Source organism: Nyctibius grandis, chromosome 8 (assembly GCF_013368605.1).
Source record: "Nyctibius grandis isolate bNycGra1 chromosome 8, bNycGra1.pri, whole genome shotgun sequence".
In the NCBI taxonomy this organism is placed as follows: domain Eukaryota; kingdom Metazoa; phylum Chordata; class Aves; order Nyctibiiformes; family Nyctibiidae; genus Nyctibius; species Nyctibius grandis.
The window spans coordinates 28,780,637-28,800,217 of NC_090665.1; the positions used below are offsets into that span (position 1 = coordinate 28,780,637).

Below are 19,581 nucleotides of genomic sequence, written 5' to 3' on the forward strand. Positions count from 1 at the left end.
AAAACAACAACAGTAACACCACAAAGTATTAATGAACCTTTAGACACAGGTTAACAGACTACACTTGCTAATTATGCAAATTTCAAGAGTGGGAAGAACTCCTTGCTGTACTAGCCAATACAGTGTTTGTCCCCATGTGGAATCTTCTTCTAGAAGAAATGTGGAAATAATGTTACACTCTAAGATTTAGGAGAGGGAGCATATGGTTCTTACTGATGCGTGCCAACCTCCTTTTCTAGTGCAAGTTCTTGCTGCTGAGTTTCCTCAGCAAATTAGTATCTATTAGGAACCAAAAAAATAGGGAGAGCTTGGGGGTTAGAAGACTTAAGGGACAACAAAACAAAAACCTTCAACATATGAAAGGTAAATACAGTGGCAGGGAGATGAGAGAAGAGGGGGATACTGTAGTTATTAGTCCATCCTTCCCTCAGTCTTCTCTTTACAAGGGCCATCAGGTGCCCAATTACTATCAGCTGTATCTCTTTGCAAGTTAAAGTAAACCATACCATCTAGTGAAAAACAGATCACCAGCCCTCCCCACAGGTGAGTTCAGAACCTTTTTACATGCTTTGTTTACAGTCAGCATAACAAAATGTAATACAGCATCGTACTGGGGAACTGGTGGGTACATGATCCTTTCTTAATTTCTTTTTTTTGGAATGAATAAGTAAAAGAAGAATACCTGTTGTAAGTGGTATTGTGTGACCACACTACCTCCTGATGGTGATTCAGGCATGGGGAGTTCATTCAGTTCAACGTGAAATATATAGAATATAAAACCATAAAGTGCTGGTCCCAAACCATTACACAGTCCTCGAATTCCTGTTATCATCCCCTGAACAACACCTAGGAAAAGTAAAATACACTGTTAGCTATCTGTAGTTATACATATAATTAACTATTTTAACAGTAAGACTTTATTCACTTCCCCTTCAACCTAATGCAAGCAGGAAAGCTTCTCTAAATGGTGGTGCACGAGGGGTGGCGATAAACAAGGCATACACAAAAATCGTCATAGAATATTCAAGTGGGGTGTTTTTCCATCTCCCTGTAGGCACAGAGTAGCACTGCTCATGCCATGCTCGTTCAGAGACCTCTCTCTCTCTCTGCACCATACCCTTGCTACCACTGTCGCACACAGGCAAGACAGCACTGTCTGCAACCTGGAGAACTAAGCAAACTTTGGTCAGAACTGAGGAAAACAAACGGTATATTAAGTTTGCTAAGTATTTTGCTACTGTTGGGACCTGCTGCATGTTTTCCCTCTGTGCCAGGACACAATACACGTGTTACAACTTCCGAGTAACCTGGATTTCAACATTTTGCGACCTACGCTCAGGTGTACGGGCTGCTCTGCGCCAAGATGCAGGGCGCCTGACTAGCGCAGTGACGACGCCCTGACACGTCTGTCTGCGCAGCATTCTTTAGGATTCAAAGCCTTAGGACAGCACCTACCCTGTTGGTCAGCATCAGCAGTCCGTGAGACCAGTGCGCTCACAGCTGGGAAAGTAATACTGGACATGGCTGCGACAGCGCCAGCTGCCCACATCATCCTGCAAAACATACAGACCCAAAGTAACTGCTCTGCACGGACAGCGTTCTGCCTGTATATCCACACGTACACACGCTTAAGTGTCCCCCCTGGATCAAGGATAAAATGCAGGAAAATACCATATCATTCAGACATTCAATTGAGATTTACATACCAGGGTTCTGATCCAAAGCCGTACCACGCCAGTTGTAGTATTTGAAATCCGAGGCCCAGTAGGATGGTATTTTTATTTCCAATGGACCGCATAAGTAAACTCAAAACTATTGTCTAACAGAGAGGGGGAGAAAAGTGGAAAAAAAAAAAAAAAAATCAAAGAAAAATAGTATTTCATTCTATATGTTAAATACATGCAAATAAATAAATTTTAAAAAGCCAAACAAAACTCTCCAAAAGCAGTATTTGCCAAGTGTTCAGGAGCCTCTACCAAACAAACAGCAATCATTTAGCAAGCACTATGAACCAACTGTCACCCCCTCCTTTGATGCACAAAGGATTTCGTTTTCCCAACACAACAGTCCTTGGATATTAACGAACCAAACCCGGGCTGGCAAGCTCTTTTTTTCATCTAAGTTACAGTGAGAGTGTTAGACAATTGTGAGAGCCTTAGGAAACCAGCTACAGAAAAGGCCAGTCCTGTTCCTGGAAGCGCAGCACTAGGGAAGTTCTCCACCGTGCTTCGCTCTTCGGAAGTTACCAAACTGATGAAATACCCAGCAGTAACTCACCTGTGCAATAATGGAAAGAATCCCAAGGACTGCGATAAATGCTGCAACACTTTCAGATGAAAATCCCATTATCTACATTAAAAAAAGGCAATTTGATTATTAACCCTAAACCGTGTATCGTGATGTCACAAACATCAGTAGAGAACACAATGCAGAAGACCACTATTATTCAACTCCTCCCTAACTTAGAAGCTGTTGGTTTTTTTTTTTTCATTAAATCAAGCAAGTATACAAAAATAAAGGGGCATAAAGTGAAAACAGGTAAATAGTTCCCTCAAAAAATTAAAAAAACAGTTTAACATAATGAACCTCATAGTCCAAGAATAATGCAAATAATTACAAAATACGAGAAATTGTTTTATAACTCATTCATCTCTCTTTGTCTCTCTAAAAAGAGACAGAAACAGAACGGCAAGAGGATTTATATCAGCTGCTGGAAGTTTTTAACTTATACAAGGTATTTATACTTCCTGTATTAATTCAGCAATACTGAAAACTTCCCTATAAATTTACTTTTGTTCAAATCCATATCAAAATCTTAAATTACCTGTCTGAGGTATAGGAAGAAGCTGGAATATTGGCCTGCCTCTGGGAGGTAGGAAAGAAAGACTGTTATGCAGATTAGCAGCACAATTGAGTCCTGGCCGACTTTCTTCAGGGACTACAGCAAGAAAAAAGTATTATTAAAACATTGAATTTTCATCTTCAGAAAAGCACACCTAGCAAGAGGCTAAGCCCGCCAATTAATGAAGCTATTCTGTGGTACCACCAAAACACTCCCTGCACATTTAGCAAGATCGCTGGCGAAAGTATTAGCAGCAATGCAAGGTTACTCTTGAAAAACTACAGGCTTTGTTTTCCAAGCTTGAAATGTCGTAAAAATCAGTCTCTTCCCTGTCTCAAAAGCTCAACATTTACAAATAACAAAATACTCCATATTTAAACCGCTTACTGCAAAAGGGTCAGCCTGTTCCCAGGAAATGGGAGCTCCCCAGGATGCTGGCCTCATCTTCTCTGGCAGCGATTCTGGTACAGCAACGAGAATAAAACAAATGTCTAACAAGGCTATTGCTGTAGCCAGGACCACAACCAAGCTGTCTCCGTAGACTCGACCAAGGTAGGCACCAATAGCAGGGCTGGTAACTAAACTGGCCGCAAAAGTTGCTGAAACCTAGAACAAATAACAGCTGGTAAGATCTTCAATGATACAAGTCAACAGCATTATTACCCACTTTTCCTCATTTTCAGAAGCCTGACCATTTTAACCAGGTGGTGACTACAAGTAACCTTTCCCCTGTGACTGTGTGGTAGCAGTGGTGTATTTCAGACAGCCAAAATTTTTCAAGAAAAACAATTTTTTTTGATAACTGGACAGCAACGTGAGGCTCACAGCACTCTGGCCTGTGCTGACATAATTAGGCTTAATTAACTATACAGTCTACTGCTATCTTTGGGAAGTGATGACTGTGTTTTATCTTCATATTAGTGAAGTATGCAATGCCTCTTAAGAAAAAAAAAAAAATCACACGTATCAAGGGCATATTCAATTTAATACGCTGGTTAATCCAGCTCTGTACAATGGATCTTCAGCAAGTAGTTTTCAGTCAGCCAGCCGGCCGTGTAGTGAAAGATGTTAACTTTAAAACTGAATGAACTTTCCCAACATCTCTCAATCCCTGATATGTGCAGGCAGAAAGAAACAGTTTAGTTCTATATCCATTGCTTTTAGCTCTTCCTGCTGAATATGAGAATGGATTCTGTGACTTGAAAGCAACAACTAATACTGCTAATCCACACCATGCAGTGCTGTGAAGGCTCCTGAGACCTGGCAGGTTATGGGGAGATGAGGGAGAAATGGAGGTGAGCTGTAAGAGCTTCAGACAGTTACTGAGAGTTACTCAGCTACATTTGTTCTGAACTGAAGCGCAGCAGCGCAACTGGAGACAGGAGCAGGAGCAGTCAAGATACCATACACAGCAGTTCCAAAATTATCCAGGAACAAACAGATTTTTGAGAAGATGACAGAGTAGTAATATTGTGAGAAACAATGGAGGAGCAACTAAAGCTCCTCAAGTTACATCGTTAACACTGGTAACAACTGTTCAGACAGACATCTGAAAGACAGCTTTTAACACAGTCATATTTTGTTTTAAGTTAGAAGCAGAAGAGTCAAGAGACACAGGACTGGATGACAAGAACAATTAAACAGAAAAACCTTACTCCAAATGAAAATCAGCTTGCCAGAGAAGAAACAAAAATACAATTTTGAAAAGCTTTGCCTACTGAAGTGTTCAGTACTGAATACCGCAGGAACAGAGCCAAAAAAAGACGTACCAAACCATAGGCCATGCTTCTTTCATGTTCTTGGGTTATGTCTGCTACATATGCAAAAACCACAGAAAACGTCACTGCAAAAACTCCAGAGACAGAGATAACAGCAAAGTACCACCTAGGAACATGATAAACAAATTAGAACAGCTAAATAGAAACAAAAAGTCTCTATTTACAATCCAAGTACAGTTCAACAGTAAATCAGCCTGTCCAGCTTTTCCTGACAAAATTAAGATAAACTTGGATGAAGCCAATGTGAATGTGCCTCGACACAGTTGTGTAATTCCTCCGCAGCACACCAAGTACAAACAAACAGCATAATTCTGTAACATCTACAAAAAGCCGCTGTGATCAAGTACTTCTAGGAAACAAGGTGTTGGCCTAACTTCAACTGGATGCCTACAACCCAAAGCAAATTAGGAACTTCAGTATTTTGAGAATCTGGTCATTGAGAGGTGTCAACATGATCCTTCTCTTTACGCTATGGACACTAGCACTCATCGTCTGAAACAATCTACACTCAGGAACAAGCTACTTCCCAGAAAAGGGATGAAGAACCCATGAACAATCCGTGTGACTGGAGAGGAAACTGAACAGGCTGACGGAGCTACCCGAGCAGCTGGCTCTGCCCACGGCAGTGCCCTCTGTGTTATTCCAGCTACACCCTCAGGCACAGCATGCAGGTAGTCCAACAACACTGAGATTCTGACTAAGGCACTACCTGAGGAAGGTATGTGCTAGTTAAGAGCTTACTTAGCTTGTACACAGCCTGAAAGCTGGGGGATTGTAAAACTTGAGAAACAAAAGTATAAAATTGCAGCAACATTTTAGGTTACAAATGGTTACTTCACGCACTAGGTAGCATTAGGTAAGGTGGTCATTTCTGCATAGTTGGTCAGTATTTGAGTAATATGGTCACAACGAAGACCTGCAGAGCCTACTGGACAGTGCTCTAGTATCTTTTGCACACGTGCAGAAGCAGGAAGCGAGGCCTACAGCACAGAGCTCAGAACCAGCAGCTCTTAAAATTCAGACCAAGGCATTTGGCCTCATGGCAGCTACTTCAGTTTGACTCTGTTCTCCTAATTTTGCACTGAAGTAATACAAAAGCCTCAGCCCTCCACAGAGCACAGACAGTATTTTATCAACAATGCTACAAACATAAGCATTGTAGAGCAACCGTGACAAGAAACGGCAAATCTGGTGTGAAGGAATTTACTAACCATGGGCTGATCTTCATTAGCGGTATTGGTGCACAGGTGAAAAACACTGTTAGCAGCAAGAAGGACTTTCGTCCCCACACGTCAGACAGGGCACCTATGAGTGGGGCACTGAGGAACGATAATAAGCCCTAAATGAAACAAAACATTTTAAGTTAGAACTCAGTGGTTAGAATCGTGACAGCCGACAATCCCACAATCTGAGAGCAGGCTGGGCTCTGTTTTTACTAAAGTTGATGACTACAGTGCAATGCATCAAAAGGAATATGGTCAACCATTACTGGTCTTCTGTCCCCTGTCTGGTTACATAAAATTTGAGATTTATTACCTCATAGCTACACAAAATTCAAAATGAAGATGACCCAGTCATACCAGCAGTTCTATGAACTGTGTTTTATATATTTAGAATTCACATAAACGTAAGTAATTGAACATACCCTACTGGAGCAACAAGCTCCAAGTAAAAAATTCTCAAATTCTAACATCATATTTGGGATTAGTCAACTACCTTTTTATTTGCTGAACCCAAACAGCAGGTACAGACCAAGCAATATCTTACTAAAAGTAAAATGATGCATATTTGCTCTTCTAGCAGTAATTTATTCTGTTTTATTTATATCGTGAAAGCTATACTGAAAAACCTCTTGAATGTTTCCCTCAATTGGCACTCATTGCTATATTCCTCCTACCATTCAATTTAAATGGTACTTGTGATTAACTTCTGTCACCTTACCTTTACTCCTTGAATTAGACCATTCATTAGAAATGTATGTTTTGGGAAGGTTTCATGTAAAACCTGGAGAAGAAATACAAACACTGTCATTTACACAATATTAACTATAAAAATTGCTTATTATGCATGCGACTTCTACAGTGGCACACACGCAGTAGTTTTATATTTTCATAGAATATAGAGAAAGAAAAAGAAGACACACCACAAATAATCTATTTAATCTTTAATACACATGGAAGGTACTTTGAGGTTTTAGCTTTACTTGACAGCTCTCTCAGCACTTTGGGAAGGATTCATGTCATCCAACTTCAGTGTCTGAAATCTAAATAGGCCACAGATAATCTAGAAAATGATCTCAGACCAGACTCCACATGTTACTGGGTCATCTCTAGGGTGCTGGGGAGAGAGAGGAGAGATGTCATCATTCCGAAGTGCCTCTCAGTTGGGTGACCAGACCCTAGGTACACAGGTTAAAATAGGTACCTCTCTCAGTCTGACTTGTGTGCTGTGAGATGGATTCTGTTCAGTGGCCAACGTGCAGTTTATATCCAAGAGACTGTTCAAGGTTAACATCCGCTTACAGAGACGCACCAAGACTGCATTTTAGGCGGAGTTTGCTTGGAGATCTGTAAGCCTTCACTCCTTTTAATTTGTAAGCATGTGTCACTCTCAAAGATTAAATCCAAATGGAAAGCAACCAACTACATTAGAAATAATTTGGTACAAACACGTTGGTATGACTGTGTCACTAATCATAGGGAAGCGCTGACTGGTGTAACAGCGTCTGTGCTCTGAAGCTTCCATTTAAAGCACAGCCAAACAGCAAAGATCTCCCTACCAACACACACATGCTTGCATAATGTTACCAAATTTCTAGTGTATTTTTATCCTTACATTTGTAATGTGCCAACTTTTTGTAGCATCTTGAAAGATAATTTCATTCCTGTCTTACTGGTTTCAAGTCAGAAAATATTTACATGTAAGCTTGAGTGTTAGCAGACTTGCACATCAACAGTTACGCTGCATCATTACACTGCTTTAATAAAATAACTTAAAATTCCCGATTCCATGTAAAAATACAAAACTTTTCACTCGCACAACAGAGCAGCTTAACGATATATGGTTTTCATTCAATTCAGACGTTCAGTGCCTTTGCAGTAATTGCCTCATCTGCCATACGGTGAGAAAAAGCCTACGCTATCGCTTACCACCAGAGTGGGCGCTGTCAAGAGTCCCCAGGCAAAGAACTCCAAGAAGATCACTATAACAGCGTGGTAGACACTAGGTGAACCTATTCCTTGAGGCTAAAACAAAAGAAAAAAACAGGCAATTAAAACATCTAACAATCTATCACAGTCATGAGAAATGCATCTGAACACGATAAACAGAACATTTAAGAAATGAAACAGGACTCAAAGCATGGGAAAACAGTTACTCAAGCTAACTGGTACTGAGTGAAATGCCTTTTTAACCCTTTGCTGCTAACGTCCTGAAGTGGCTTCATCCTCAGCAGAATACAAAGTATGCTCCCATCTCAAATTAAAAAATAAACCACTCATACTGCCAGTCTGGGAAACAAGGATGCTACCGAAAGCGGAAACAGACTCTTCTTCGGAGAATTAGTTCCTTTTCCTTGATGAAAATGCTTAAGCCCACAGAGTGCTGCATGGAAATCGAGTTTTCATAATTTCAACACGTGGTAGTGTTCACACTCAGCTATCCCAAAGCCTAATTATCTAGTCTATCAAACACTTTGTAGTACTTCTGTTACTAAAAAGCACCACGGCTACGTACAAAACTTTGATAGTTCTAAACTGGGAAAGAAAAACTGAAATAATGAATGCCAGAGGTGAATCTCGGGAACAGCACTGATCGTTTCCCAAATACTGAGAGCAGGCCTATTAATAACCTACAGTGTGCTTCAAATGTAGGAAGAGATCTGGATATGAGATCTGAAATAAGGAACTTCACCTTCTTGGTGATTTAGTACAATCAGAAGTAGCTTTTGAGGAGAACAAAAAGAGCATGGGTGGGACAACCTGCTCATCTCATATACTCTGTAAATGCTACCCTGTCTAACAGCATGCCACAGTTCATCACTTCCAAATTGAGGAAACGGTGCACTAATTATTTTCATATGAAGGCAGTATGAATAACTCATCAGCAATCTCATATGCATTCTTTAAGCTTAGAAGTGCTGCTTTAACATCTGCCTTCCCAGCTTTGTGTGAAGGTGAGTTACTAACAGAGTGGCACAGGTTCAGCTAGACCTAGCATTTACACTGAGCACACGCGCAGGCTACGGGCCTCTGCTGCTTCTCAAGGGAGGCCAAGGGGATCTTATCAACATGTATAAATATCTGACGGGAGGGAGTCAAGACGACACAGGCAGACTCTTCTCAGAGGCGTCAGTGACAGGACTGGGGGCGCATACTGCAATACAGGAAATTCTACTGAAACCTTGAACAAAACCACCCCTGGAAACAGGCTGCCCAGGGAGGTTGTGGAATCTCCATCCCCCAAACCTGACTGGACACAGCCCTGAGCAAAACGCTCCAGCTGACCATATCTGTGGGGAAGAGAGCGTGTAGTTGGGTTAGAGATGTTCAGAGGTGCCTTCCAACGTCAAACACTACACAATTTTAAGTTTCAGTTAGGTAATACTAGGGTCTTTCTTTTATTACAAGATTTATCCAAGTCATACCTAGCTTTCCTTTCCAGATTCCAGTACATCCAATACAGAAAAAAAGTAAGCCTTTTGAACAACTGTAGGAATAAATATAGAAAACTACACTGGCCATTCACCCCTATTGCTAGAGAAGATTATAATTTTCAAAAGTAACCATATCAATATGTAAAAGGTGAGCTACGAAAGGTCCCTTAGCACTGTGCTATTTTTCTTTCCCAAGTCCTCTTCAGTAAATACAGACATACTGTACAGATATTTCTGCTATTTTTTCTGCCTATTCTCTTAAGGAGGTAAAGTAACAGTCTATATAGGTATAGAAAGTGGCTATAATTATCTTCACTTCCCACAATTCCTTTCCCTGTCCACCCACAACCCTTATTTTAGTTTTGGGTTAAAAATTCATCCATCTCTGCACAAACCATAAGTAACAATCTCAGCTGTTTGGCTCAGTCTCATACAGAAAATCAAGTTCATTCTCATAGTTCCCAGCTTCCTGTCAAGTCAGTGCCTCATGACCCTGCGCCCCAGGTATTACAGGCGGTGAGGATGGAGTCATGAACCACCCCTTTCCCTCCAAGCACGAGGGGTCAAAAGCACCTCCATTCTGTTCACACACAGCACACAAAAGCTCAGTCGCAATCTGTCTCTATACCGCCCTTGTCCAGTTCTGGGCAGCTACTCAGAGACCACACGCACAAAGCACAACGGCAGAATGGAACCAGTGGCTGTTCTGCACAGCTAAACTGCTGGCGATTTTAAGGCACACAAGGGAGTGACTGCTGCCCTCTGCCCCGTCATCCAGCTGTAAGCAACCTCATCAGATGTTTCCTTTACATGAGCAGAAACAAACAGAAGTGACATTTAGATCACACTAGGGTTAAACCTCCTTGCCTTCTCGTTGCTAATGCTCACTTATCACAGGTACTGTATTTGTTCTTATCTATAAAAAAGATAATTTAGTCACATTTAGATCAATAGCTATTTTTTAAGATGGTTGCAACTATAAAGTAGCAAAAAGACCCCTGAGGTGGAAGAAAGAGGGAAGGAGATTAATAAGTGGTTACATTACAGTGCATTAAGACACATTATGTGCATTCATGCGTACTAGTCTGCTGTACCCTCCTACCCCGACACGTACAGCACAGGTGTTGGGTATTCAGCCTGGTCATGCTCTACAAACCTGCCCAGCTGTGCTTTACCAACTGGCTAACGTAGCATAATGTAATGTAATAACCTAAGAGCAACCAAATCAGGTGGCCTTACACCTGGAGATAAAAGATACGGAGCCTTTGTGTGAACAACCTGGAACTGAGATGTTCGAATCAGAGTAAGAGCCACCCTTCTCCGCGACCACGTAGCCAGAGCAGAGTGTATTTGTTTGGCAAAATCTGTGGCACAAAACAGTGCTCTAAGAACGCCCCTTTCTTTAGTTAGAGAGAAAATGTCCGTAACCAAACACCGTGTACTGTCAGTCATGCCAGTGATACAAAGTGCATATGCCAGGCAAACCCAACAAGACAGATCTGACAACAACAGAGTAACTACCAAAGCAACAAAGGCATCAGATACAAGATCAAAGCTGCTGCTGCTCCTCTGCAGGAAAGGAAAAGGCACCAAATGAAGCCCTAAGCTCCAATTCTCTCTAGCACTGCCCAGGCGTGTACCTCTTAATTCATTTCACGACTGCTTCAAAAATGCACAACCTTACATTAGACAAATTCCAACTGGTCATAAAGGAAGGCAAAATTAAGAATAGCGTTGAAACCACTTCACTGGTGTTACTGACTCTCCTTTGGCGAATCTGACAACACACACTTGAGAACAGACACCATTACACATTTGTTTCTGTGATACAGCTACAAAGCTGCAAGGAGAACACCACAAAAATACCTATACCATGCACCGACCGAACCTTCTGCACCACCCACGGCCTCGCCAAGGGGACCCAGCGTAACCTGCGGCCGGTTTTTCCCTCGTTTTTTTCCTTTCCACATCAGAATCAGTGATTAGGAGTGACAATAAATTAAACTGACTGAAGTTCCCCATCAGTAAACTCTTTTTGCCTGGGACACTGCCTCAGTAAACAACTGCATATTCTTGCCAGCAAGAGAGTCACACAGGTTTTTTTGATGTCAAATAGTTTCAAAATGCACCAATCAGGCTGGAAAGTGGACACTTCAATGCTTGATTAATTACTCATTTGCCAGTTGGAGACATTCAAGACATAGGCCACTTTCATTTACCTGTTTCCCATAGTGTCACGTAGCATGTTGGGTAAGCAAAGAAACGAAGGAGACTGAGCACTGGCAGCTAATTAAACATTTCAACAAACATTAAAAAAAAAAAAAAAACAACAAGCATAAAGTTTTGCTGTCATTATAAAGACTACTCTTTTCTAAAAAAACCCTGAAAATTGTGCAAGTTTGCACTCTGCTTTTGAAGCTGGTGGGAGACCCTGAATGCAGCACCGTAAGTATCACTGAGGCAGTTATTGTAACATCCTTTCTCCTCTCTTGGCAAAAGAAAGTTGAAGTTGAGAGATAAAGGACACTGGGAAGTATATTGCATTTTAATCAATGATTACTCCAGAGAGAAATTCTGAAGCACCATGTCCCATGAGTAACATTTACTCTGTTTCTATTACTCATTCTAAAATATACGCATTTAACATTTGTACAAGGTAATCTCATACATTTCTATCTTTGCAAAGAGCAGGAAAACATGTCCTGGAAAACATCAACATCCATCACTGGAATTAGTTTTGCTTCTTACCACTAAGTAATCCAGACAGTTGGTCACCAGTTCGATGAACTATAGTGACTCTGACACCTCCCTCTTCTCCATCATTGTTTCGAAAAGACAAACTGAAGGGCCACCAGCGATTTAGTCTGTCAAGACATCTCTTTTATTTGAAATAATGATACTGCATTTAGAAGAGCACATGTCAAAGCTACACGTTACACAGTGGAAAAAATCTAGGGGCAATAATATATTGGAAGTAATGCTACTCATCAACTGAAAAAAACAAGCTCCAGAAGCCAAAACACTTATCTATTTAAGAGAAAGCAAGACAGTGGGAGGGAACTGCAAACACTTCTTCCAGGCACCCTTTACAGGACTTCTCTGATGCGAAAGTTTGGCCCACTCGCTGACCTGTTCCTTCTCAGACTATGGAATCAGAGAGGCCAGAAGGCTGCTGCGCTGGTGACCCGCTCACCGTGCGGGCACAGCCCATCCCAGGCGGGCTCTGCATCCCAACCACGCTCAGTGCCTGCTTTCCTGTACAACGGCCAACCGCCAGCCTGCGCCGTCCCAGGCCGCTGTGCAGCCGACTGCTGCTCCCAAGCATACAGCTGGCTTCCCAGCAGCTCTTTCTTCCGCAAAGATTCATTTACAGAGCTTCCGATGTAAAGTTCGGTTTAGACACGTACCGCATGATCTCGGACAAACCTAAGTGATGCGCAGTGTGACCTACGCCTAACTCCTGAGAGGACAGGGCTTGGCACACCTGCTCCTGAGCCCTCAATATCGGCCCGCACCGAGAAAGAGCATTTACGAAGAAGCCCTGAACTAGCGGGACGCCCTTACAGGTGTTCCTCGGGCAGCTGCCTCAAGGAAACCAGCCCGGGATGCCGGAACAAAGCTATCGGGGCTGCAGCATAAAAGAAACCGAAACCCCGCCGCAGCGCTCAGCCCGGCGCCGCCGCCGAAGCACGGCCCGCTCGCACGCCGCCACCCGCGACTGCCTGAGGGCCGCGGGCCCACTGTCCCCCACCCCGCGCCGGACAGGGCCCGGCCGCACCTGCCTCGGCCCCCTGCCAGCCCTCCGCATCGCCGCGGGACCCGGGGCTCCTCCACCGCCATCTCACCCCACAGCCGCCCCGCCCGGCCTCACCGTCCCGCCGTCCTTAATGATGATTTTCTTGGCCAACATGATACTGCGGTTCACGGCCCGTTTCTTCTTCTTCCCGCCCTGGGTCATTTTACCATCCTACAGCCCCGGGGGGGGAGCGGGGGCAGCAGCGGACCCTCCCCGGCAGCCGGGCCTTCGCCTCCCCTGCCCGCGCGGCCGCCGCCTCCCCTCACGCACCCGCCGCCATCTTGCCCCGCCACCCCCGGGCGCAGCCGCCGCCGCGCATCACGCGATCGCCCCATTGGCCGGACGCCGGTCACGTGCGCAGGACGCACCGCCCCGCGCCCCCGGCCGCCCGCCTTTCCCCGGGCCCGCCGCGCCAAGGCCTCAGCCCCGGGCCCCGCCGCCAGCCCGGGCCCCGCCGCCAGCCCGGGCCCCGCCTTGGTGCCTTTCGAAAAATTACTGGTTAGAGTTGGAAAAAATAAATACGTTTAAAAAACAATAAACGCAAGAGCCTTCTGCCAGAAGCCGCGCAGCTCGCTGTGACGCGGGCGACAGAGCCAGCGCCCCGGCCCCTGGCAGCGGGCTCGGGGCGGCGGTGCCCGCCCGGCCGCAGTGCCCGAGGGAGCCGGAGCTCCGTCCCCCTGTGCCACCTGTCCCTGAACAAGCTCCATCTTTCGGCACAGCGATCCCTCACCCGCACTGCTGCAGACACACGACTTTTTTCCCTATGCAGACAACACCGACATTTTAAAATACGGCCTTTCCTGCACCTCGGAGGCGTCAGTTTCTCATGCACCTCCGCAAGCACCAACCCTCCGAGCCACCGGGGGGAACCGAACCTGAAGGATCGTTTCCAGCCCTTTCCTCCCTCCCTGAGCTGGCTGAGGGGCCTGGAAAAAAGGAGCAAAAAAGGCAGTTCTTCCTGGATGCATCTGTCAGACGTCAAAAGACATTTCTAGAGCCAAAGTACACAACCACACATATAATCCATCTTAAAAATCCAACTTCTGATTTACCACACAGCCTGCAGGTAATAAGATAACAGGGATCAGCTTTCAGCGCAACATGCGCGTTAGAGAAGAAAATATTTTCAAAACGTGTACTATTATTAACAACTATTCTGTGGCTTATAGTTTAAATTCCTTCACCGCTTATGTCTGGCAGCACCAAACAGAGCAACATCTGTCCACGTCCAGTACTATTACATTCACGATCTCAGACGCAGCTCTCCATGGCCATATCCTTCTCCATATCTCCATGGCCATATCCATGGCCAGTCTTGTTTCTATGTCACTCTTCACTCAGTCCAGCCCTCTTACTGCATATCCCTTATCTCCCCAGCTCCTGCGACGTCCCCGTTTCCCCCAAAACCTCACACACGCATTAGCATCTTCTCTGTTGGTAGAAACAGTGGCTGCTATGCTGAACCTCAACCCTAACATACAGACCTGTACTCCAGCTCCCTTACAGCACCGACACCACTATGTTAACAAAGGGGTGTAAATCACTCACCAGTTAAGGTCACGTGGCCTTAAGACCAAGCACCCTCTTATCTTATCATAATGCAGCTTTTAAGAAATTTAGAGAGGCGCAGCCCTACCCAGGCCCATGGATCTACTCTGGTCTCACACCCAGACAAAGGCAAAGAGGCTCTAGCTCATGACACAAAGTGTGGATCTACCTGGCTACCCACAGGGCAAAAAGGATGTTTGCAGCCATTGCTATCATCAGTCATTTGTTACAAGCCTTAGTAAGCTGTGCCAAGTATGTGACAAGTGCAGTATGTTCCAGGGTTTCTCACCCCTTCTATTTGAAAAGGAGAGGGGTCCTAAAATTTTGGCATGGTTTCAAGTCTACTCCTTGGAGAGAGTGCCATTATATTTTGGTGGGGGTGTCACACACAGACATGCACATGACACGGTAAGGAATTCATGTAAAAAAGTTAACACAACTATGTCTCAGCAAAGACATTTTGTAACTAGGCTGATTAAACAGCTGTTTTTCCATCCACACCTTTATATTAGACTGTTATTGATGTCATCCCAAAATACATGCATCTTAAATACCAAGTTTGCTCATATAGGCTAAGCAGACAATTCAAGTAGGAATTCCTAACTTTAGAATAAACTCTAGATAAATATGACTTGCTTTTGACATCATGAATTTCAGCCAGCTACATGTTTTCAAATATCAAACTCCACTTACTTACCTGTGTGAGTCCTCACATAATCCGCTCTGTCATTATTTAACTGAGAGACAAAATCCTGACAAACATTTAATCTCCTGAAGAAGAGAAACAAAAATTGTCTGTTACATCTAAACACCTATAGTGTTCAACCTTCTATTCAAAGTAAATGCATAATACTAACTGCTAGCTGTAGAAGATATTACCATCTTTTTGGAAACAGAATGAAAACAGACAGAGTAGTTACCACATCCCCAAGGGAAACTATTGATTCCAAAGCACAGACAGACAATGGTTTCAGTTCGGACTCCTACAGATTGCTTTTAGGCCAAATTCGAAGAACACTGTCCCTGCACCCCAGTACTCTGTACCAGCTATGCTCCTTTGGCTACTTGATGAATAATTCATTTCTGTCACCTAATGGCCTAAAAATTGCAGTTTAAATAATGCTGCATATGATCACTAAGATCAGAGCGGAATTGACAAAAGTAACTGACAGAAATGACGAGCCCTGAAAATTTTTGGTGCAGAGCTGGTGAAATGACTTGATTTTATTATATATATCTCTGGAAATGACAGGGAAACATGTTATCCACCATCTATAGCAATGTGTTTGTGAACTCTGTTCAGGGCTTTGATGTATTGTAAATTATAGCTATACAAAACCTCAGCTTCTATATTGTAACATGAATCAACAGATTGTGTTATATTCTAGAGACTATATTGTGTAGCACTTTCCACTGCTATAAAAATTAAATATTTAAAACAGGGCGGGGAAGCTACTGAATCACCAGCTGCCTTCCTGGTAAATTGTGGCAAAACTCTTCTACAAAGGATTACAGTCTTTTATACTTGCACACCATACTATAACTTGGTACTTGATACCCAGACGCTCCCTACCACCTCCAGTCCAGGAACCACAGTTCTGAACAAGGAGATCGGGGTTTTCAGACCAGAAAAGCGCAGAGACAGACAGTCAAAACAACACTGCTGGAATGTGATTCACAAGAAGTCATTATACAGTGGTCAAAAAGAAGCATGCCTCAGTCAAAATTAAATTTCTGGCAAACTTCAGTAAGCTGTATGTTAACAGATAACATTAACAAACATCTTACAATAGCTTCCTGGAGTTTATAGAAAATCATGCCAAAAGTTATATTCTGAAATAATAAATGTTAATTAAATAATTGTTTTATTTCTGTTAAAATATGCAAAAGGCAAGCCTCTTCATTTACAAAGCTCTCAAACAGTTTTAGATCACATTCTTAATAAAGCCGGTGCTTAATTTTAACCAGTTTATTACTACAGTGACATTATCTACACATACAGGAGAAAAAAAGCCAGTATTTTACCTCAATATGGATGAAGAAAAGACTATAGTAGGTCATGTAAGATGCATTCTATGGTTCAGCAGTGTTATACCAAAAAAATAACCTGTTTCCAAACTGCCTGGAAACACCATATATTAGAATTGTTTTCAGTGTAATAGCACACAAATATCAACATCAACATATAAAAAATCCTAAGACTACCTTAAAAATTTTGCTACAATGTTGGAATATATGATTTATATTTGGGCTCATATATTTAAAATTAAATTTAAAATATATTGACAATAAAGACAAACTTTTAAAAATCTAAAAAAGTGTTATTCGTGGCAGCAAATATAAACATATGTTTAGCATATAAGCAATTTTTACCGAGCTATAAATTGCTAAAGAAATGAATATGGCTAATTACAGTCAGAACGATGATGCAAGGTGGAAGGTAAGAGTTTAAAATGTCATGTCTACTCTTGGGTGCAAATGTGCAGCAGACATTCACGAATGAGCACTAATGGCACCTCAGGACAGATTTTTTTTTTTTTTTTGCTTCTAGGAAGAACTGTAAATTCACTTAGCAGGAAACAATTAGAAAAAGTTATAAATCCAACTGAACAGAAATTTGGATTCACAGTAACCAGAGCATAAGATATCATCTAATTAATCCCATTTATTTTGTTGCATTTTCCCCTGCATTTTTTCCAGTAAAAATATCTTAATTCTAGATACATAAAAACATACAATGAGCTTACCTGCAAAGAGCAGAACTCTTTAGTAACTTCCTGTGGAAAATAATCAGTATTAAAAATGAAGAGCACAACAAAAACAAAGGCAAGGAAACACTTCTTGGACTTTCTTACAATAACTGATCACCAAAGGTAATGACACAGTACCACATATATGGTATAATACCACGTTATGGATAAACATTACCTTTCTAATACACAAAAAACCCTTAATGTTTTTTAATAGCTCATTCTTACAAAACATGGATTTCAGAGAACAAAAATGAATAGCCTTCCTCATTCACAATATCCAGCAAGAAACACTGTCAACAGGAGGAAAATGAGCAATGACTTCAAATTTGGAAAATGACGATTGCTTAAATACAACAGAACATGCATGGCTGATAAGGAAACATATTAAAATATGAAAGTTACTGACAATGAAAAACAGAAGAAATGCAACGTTTCATTTATCAGTTTTAAAACAATTTAACAAAATCCATTACAGTCTTTTGAATTACAGCCATAAAAATAAGTTAAGAACACAAAACAATTACGTACTACTAAAAATCTGAGAGAGGACTGTATGAGTAACTGAAACGCAAGTATATGCTACCAAAATAAGATTGTTTCTTTTGAGGAAAAATAAAAAAAAATTTCTAAAAAGTTACAGTAAAAACCCCAAGGTGTTATTTTGTAGAAGCTGGATCTAGAACGTTAATCTACCCATTATTAAAGCAAACAAAAATGGAAATTTTCTTATAGTTTGTCTAAAACAAAAAAGTTGAACAGAACTAAAAAATTATCTGAATTATTTGAGAAAAAAGATTATTGGGCACTTGTGGATAGCACAGAAATACAATGTTTAAAGAAAAGCTTATCTTACTTTATTAGACTCAAGATTTTTCACCACTGAACTGCTGATTTATTTCGCTTTGAGGATAGTTCTACATTTATTGTTATTTGATCATTTATTATGTATCCCAGAGATTCTCAAATAAAACTACCAAATATCCAAGTATTCAATAAATACCAGTACTTCCCTTATGCAAGTCTTAAAAAAAAAAAAAAATCACATAATTCAAGTTATTGCAAATAAATACCTAGCTATAACTTTATAAATATTTAAATAAAATTCTGCTAAGTATAGGTTAGCCTCCTAAATATACACTGAACTAACAAATCCATTGTCTGAAAGTCAGAAAAACAGTTCAGAAAGGTTTATTTTTGGAAAGTTAGACTCCTACAGATTGCTTTCAGGGCAAACTCAAAGCACACTATCCCCTGCTTCCCAATGCTCTGTGCTAGCTATGCTTCTTTGGTTAGCTAATGAGTTATACACTTAAAACTGTTTTTGTTGATGTTGTTTTTTTATTTTTAAAATCCAGATACAAAAGTATCTCAATGAGAAAATGTGCATGTGCTCTCAGATTGCAAAGGTTACAGAAATCAGTAAACCCTCCTCAAACCCCTTCTGTTCTCAAGAAACTGTCTTCCCTCTGTCTAGAATAACGCTTTCAACCTGGAGGGCCTCGGACAAGACTCTTCCCTTAGCCTGTAAAGGGCTACGGAAAACCAGCTCAAAATGCAAACTCCTATTGCTTTTACAGCAACAAGAGTGTGAAGAGATCTATCCCTCTACTGGAAAATTTAATGGAACTGTCAATTGAAAGCATGGAAGAGTCACTGATCTACAGACAAGAGTTACTGTTCCTTAGTACAGTAGATATAATGTTCTCCAAAGCTGTATGACATCCTACTCAAAAGCAAAGAGCGCATATTCCTGTTTTTTCCTTCAGTCTGAAGCTTATTGACAAATACCAACAAGAGCACCTGAGGTGTCACAGCTGGGTTATATGTAACAGAACTCCAGCAACGTGGCGATTATTTGGCCTATTTGGTCCCTTCCTGTGCAACCGCCTCTAAAGTGTTCTCAACCTGCTGCTTATGTTTTTTGAAGAAATTTCTCAAGGAAGTAACCAATTATATTAATGAAATTAAAAGTATTATCATGTAGGCCAAACTCCAATTCAGATATTACTATCAACACTTCTCTAATCATTTGAGAGTCACGCGCTTCCCGTTCTACACTAAGCGACGCTGCAGCTCACTGTTCTACGCACACATCTTACCTCATGCTGTATTTCAGTGGCAAAATGACTAAACGTAATTTTTCAAAGACCTTGCCACATTAAGTGTTATAGGTAAAAGGTTTAATATTAACACAGAATGACAGTTTAGAG

The 19,581-nt window shown here is 41.8% G+C and overlaps 2 protein-coding genes across 4 annotated transcripts in view; one reads left to right on the forward strand and one right to left on the reverse strand.

Moving 5' to 3' along the window:
- Positions 1-4,471, forward strand: part of SASS6 (SAS-6 centriolar assembly protein) — a 20,396-nt gene extending 15,925 nt beyond the window's left edge. Inside the window, exon 18 of the mRNA XM_068406212.1 lies at positions 4,432-4,471. Within this exon, the coding sequence (XP_068262313.1) occupies positions 4,432-4,435 (4 nt within the window). The 3' untranslated portion in view covers positions 4,436-4,471. The remainder of the gene's footprint in view (positions 1-4,431) is intronic.
- Positions 1-13,356, reverse strand: part of MFSD14A (major facilitator superfamily domain containing 14A) — a 14,688-nt gene extending 1,332 nt beyond the window's left edge. Inside the window, exons 1-12 of one of the 3 annotated variants that reach the window (XM_068406217.1) lie at positions 7,770-7,826; positions 7,045-7,203; positions 6,824-6,957; positions 6,562-6,624; positions 5,832-5,959; positions 4,612-4,726; positions 3,230-3,448; positions 2,825-2,938; positions 2,278-2,349; positions 1,707-1,819; positions 1,456-1,553; positions 683-846 (exon numbers count right to left, since the gene is read on the reverse strand). In XM_068406217.1, coding sequence (XP_068262318.1) covers positions 683-846; positions 1,456-1,553; positions 1,707-1,819; positions 2,278-2,349; positions 2,825-2,938; positions 3,230-3,448; positions 4,612-4,726; positions 5,832-5,959; positions 6,562-6,588 — 1,050 coding nt within the window. In that variant the 5' untranslated portion in view covers positions 6,589-6,624; positions 6,824-6,957; positions 7,045-7,203; positions 7,770-7,826. Of the gene's footprint in view, positions 1-682; positions 847-1,455; positions 1,554-1,706; positions 1,820-2,277; positions 2,350-2,824; positions 2,939-3,229; positions 3,449-4,611; positions 4,727-5,831; positions 5,960-6,561; positions 6,625-6,823; positions 7,204-7,769; positions 7,866-13,145 lie in introns of those variants that run through there. The other 2 variants (XM_068406215.1, XM_068406216.1) reach the window with 2 other exon arrangements.
- Between the last annotated feature and the right edge of the window lie 6,225 nt (positions 13,357-19,581).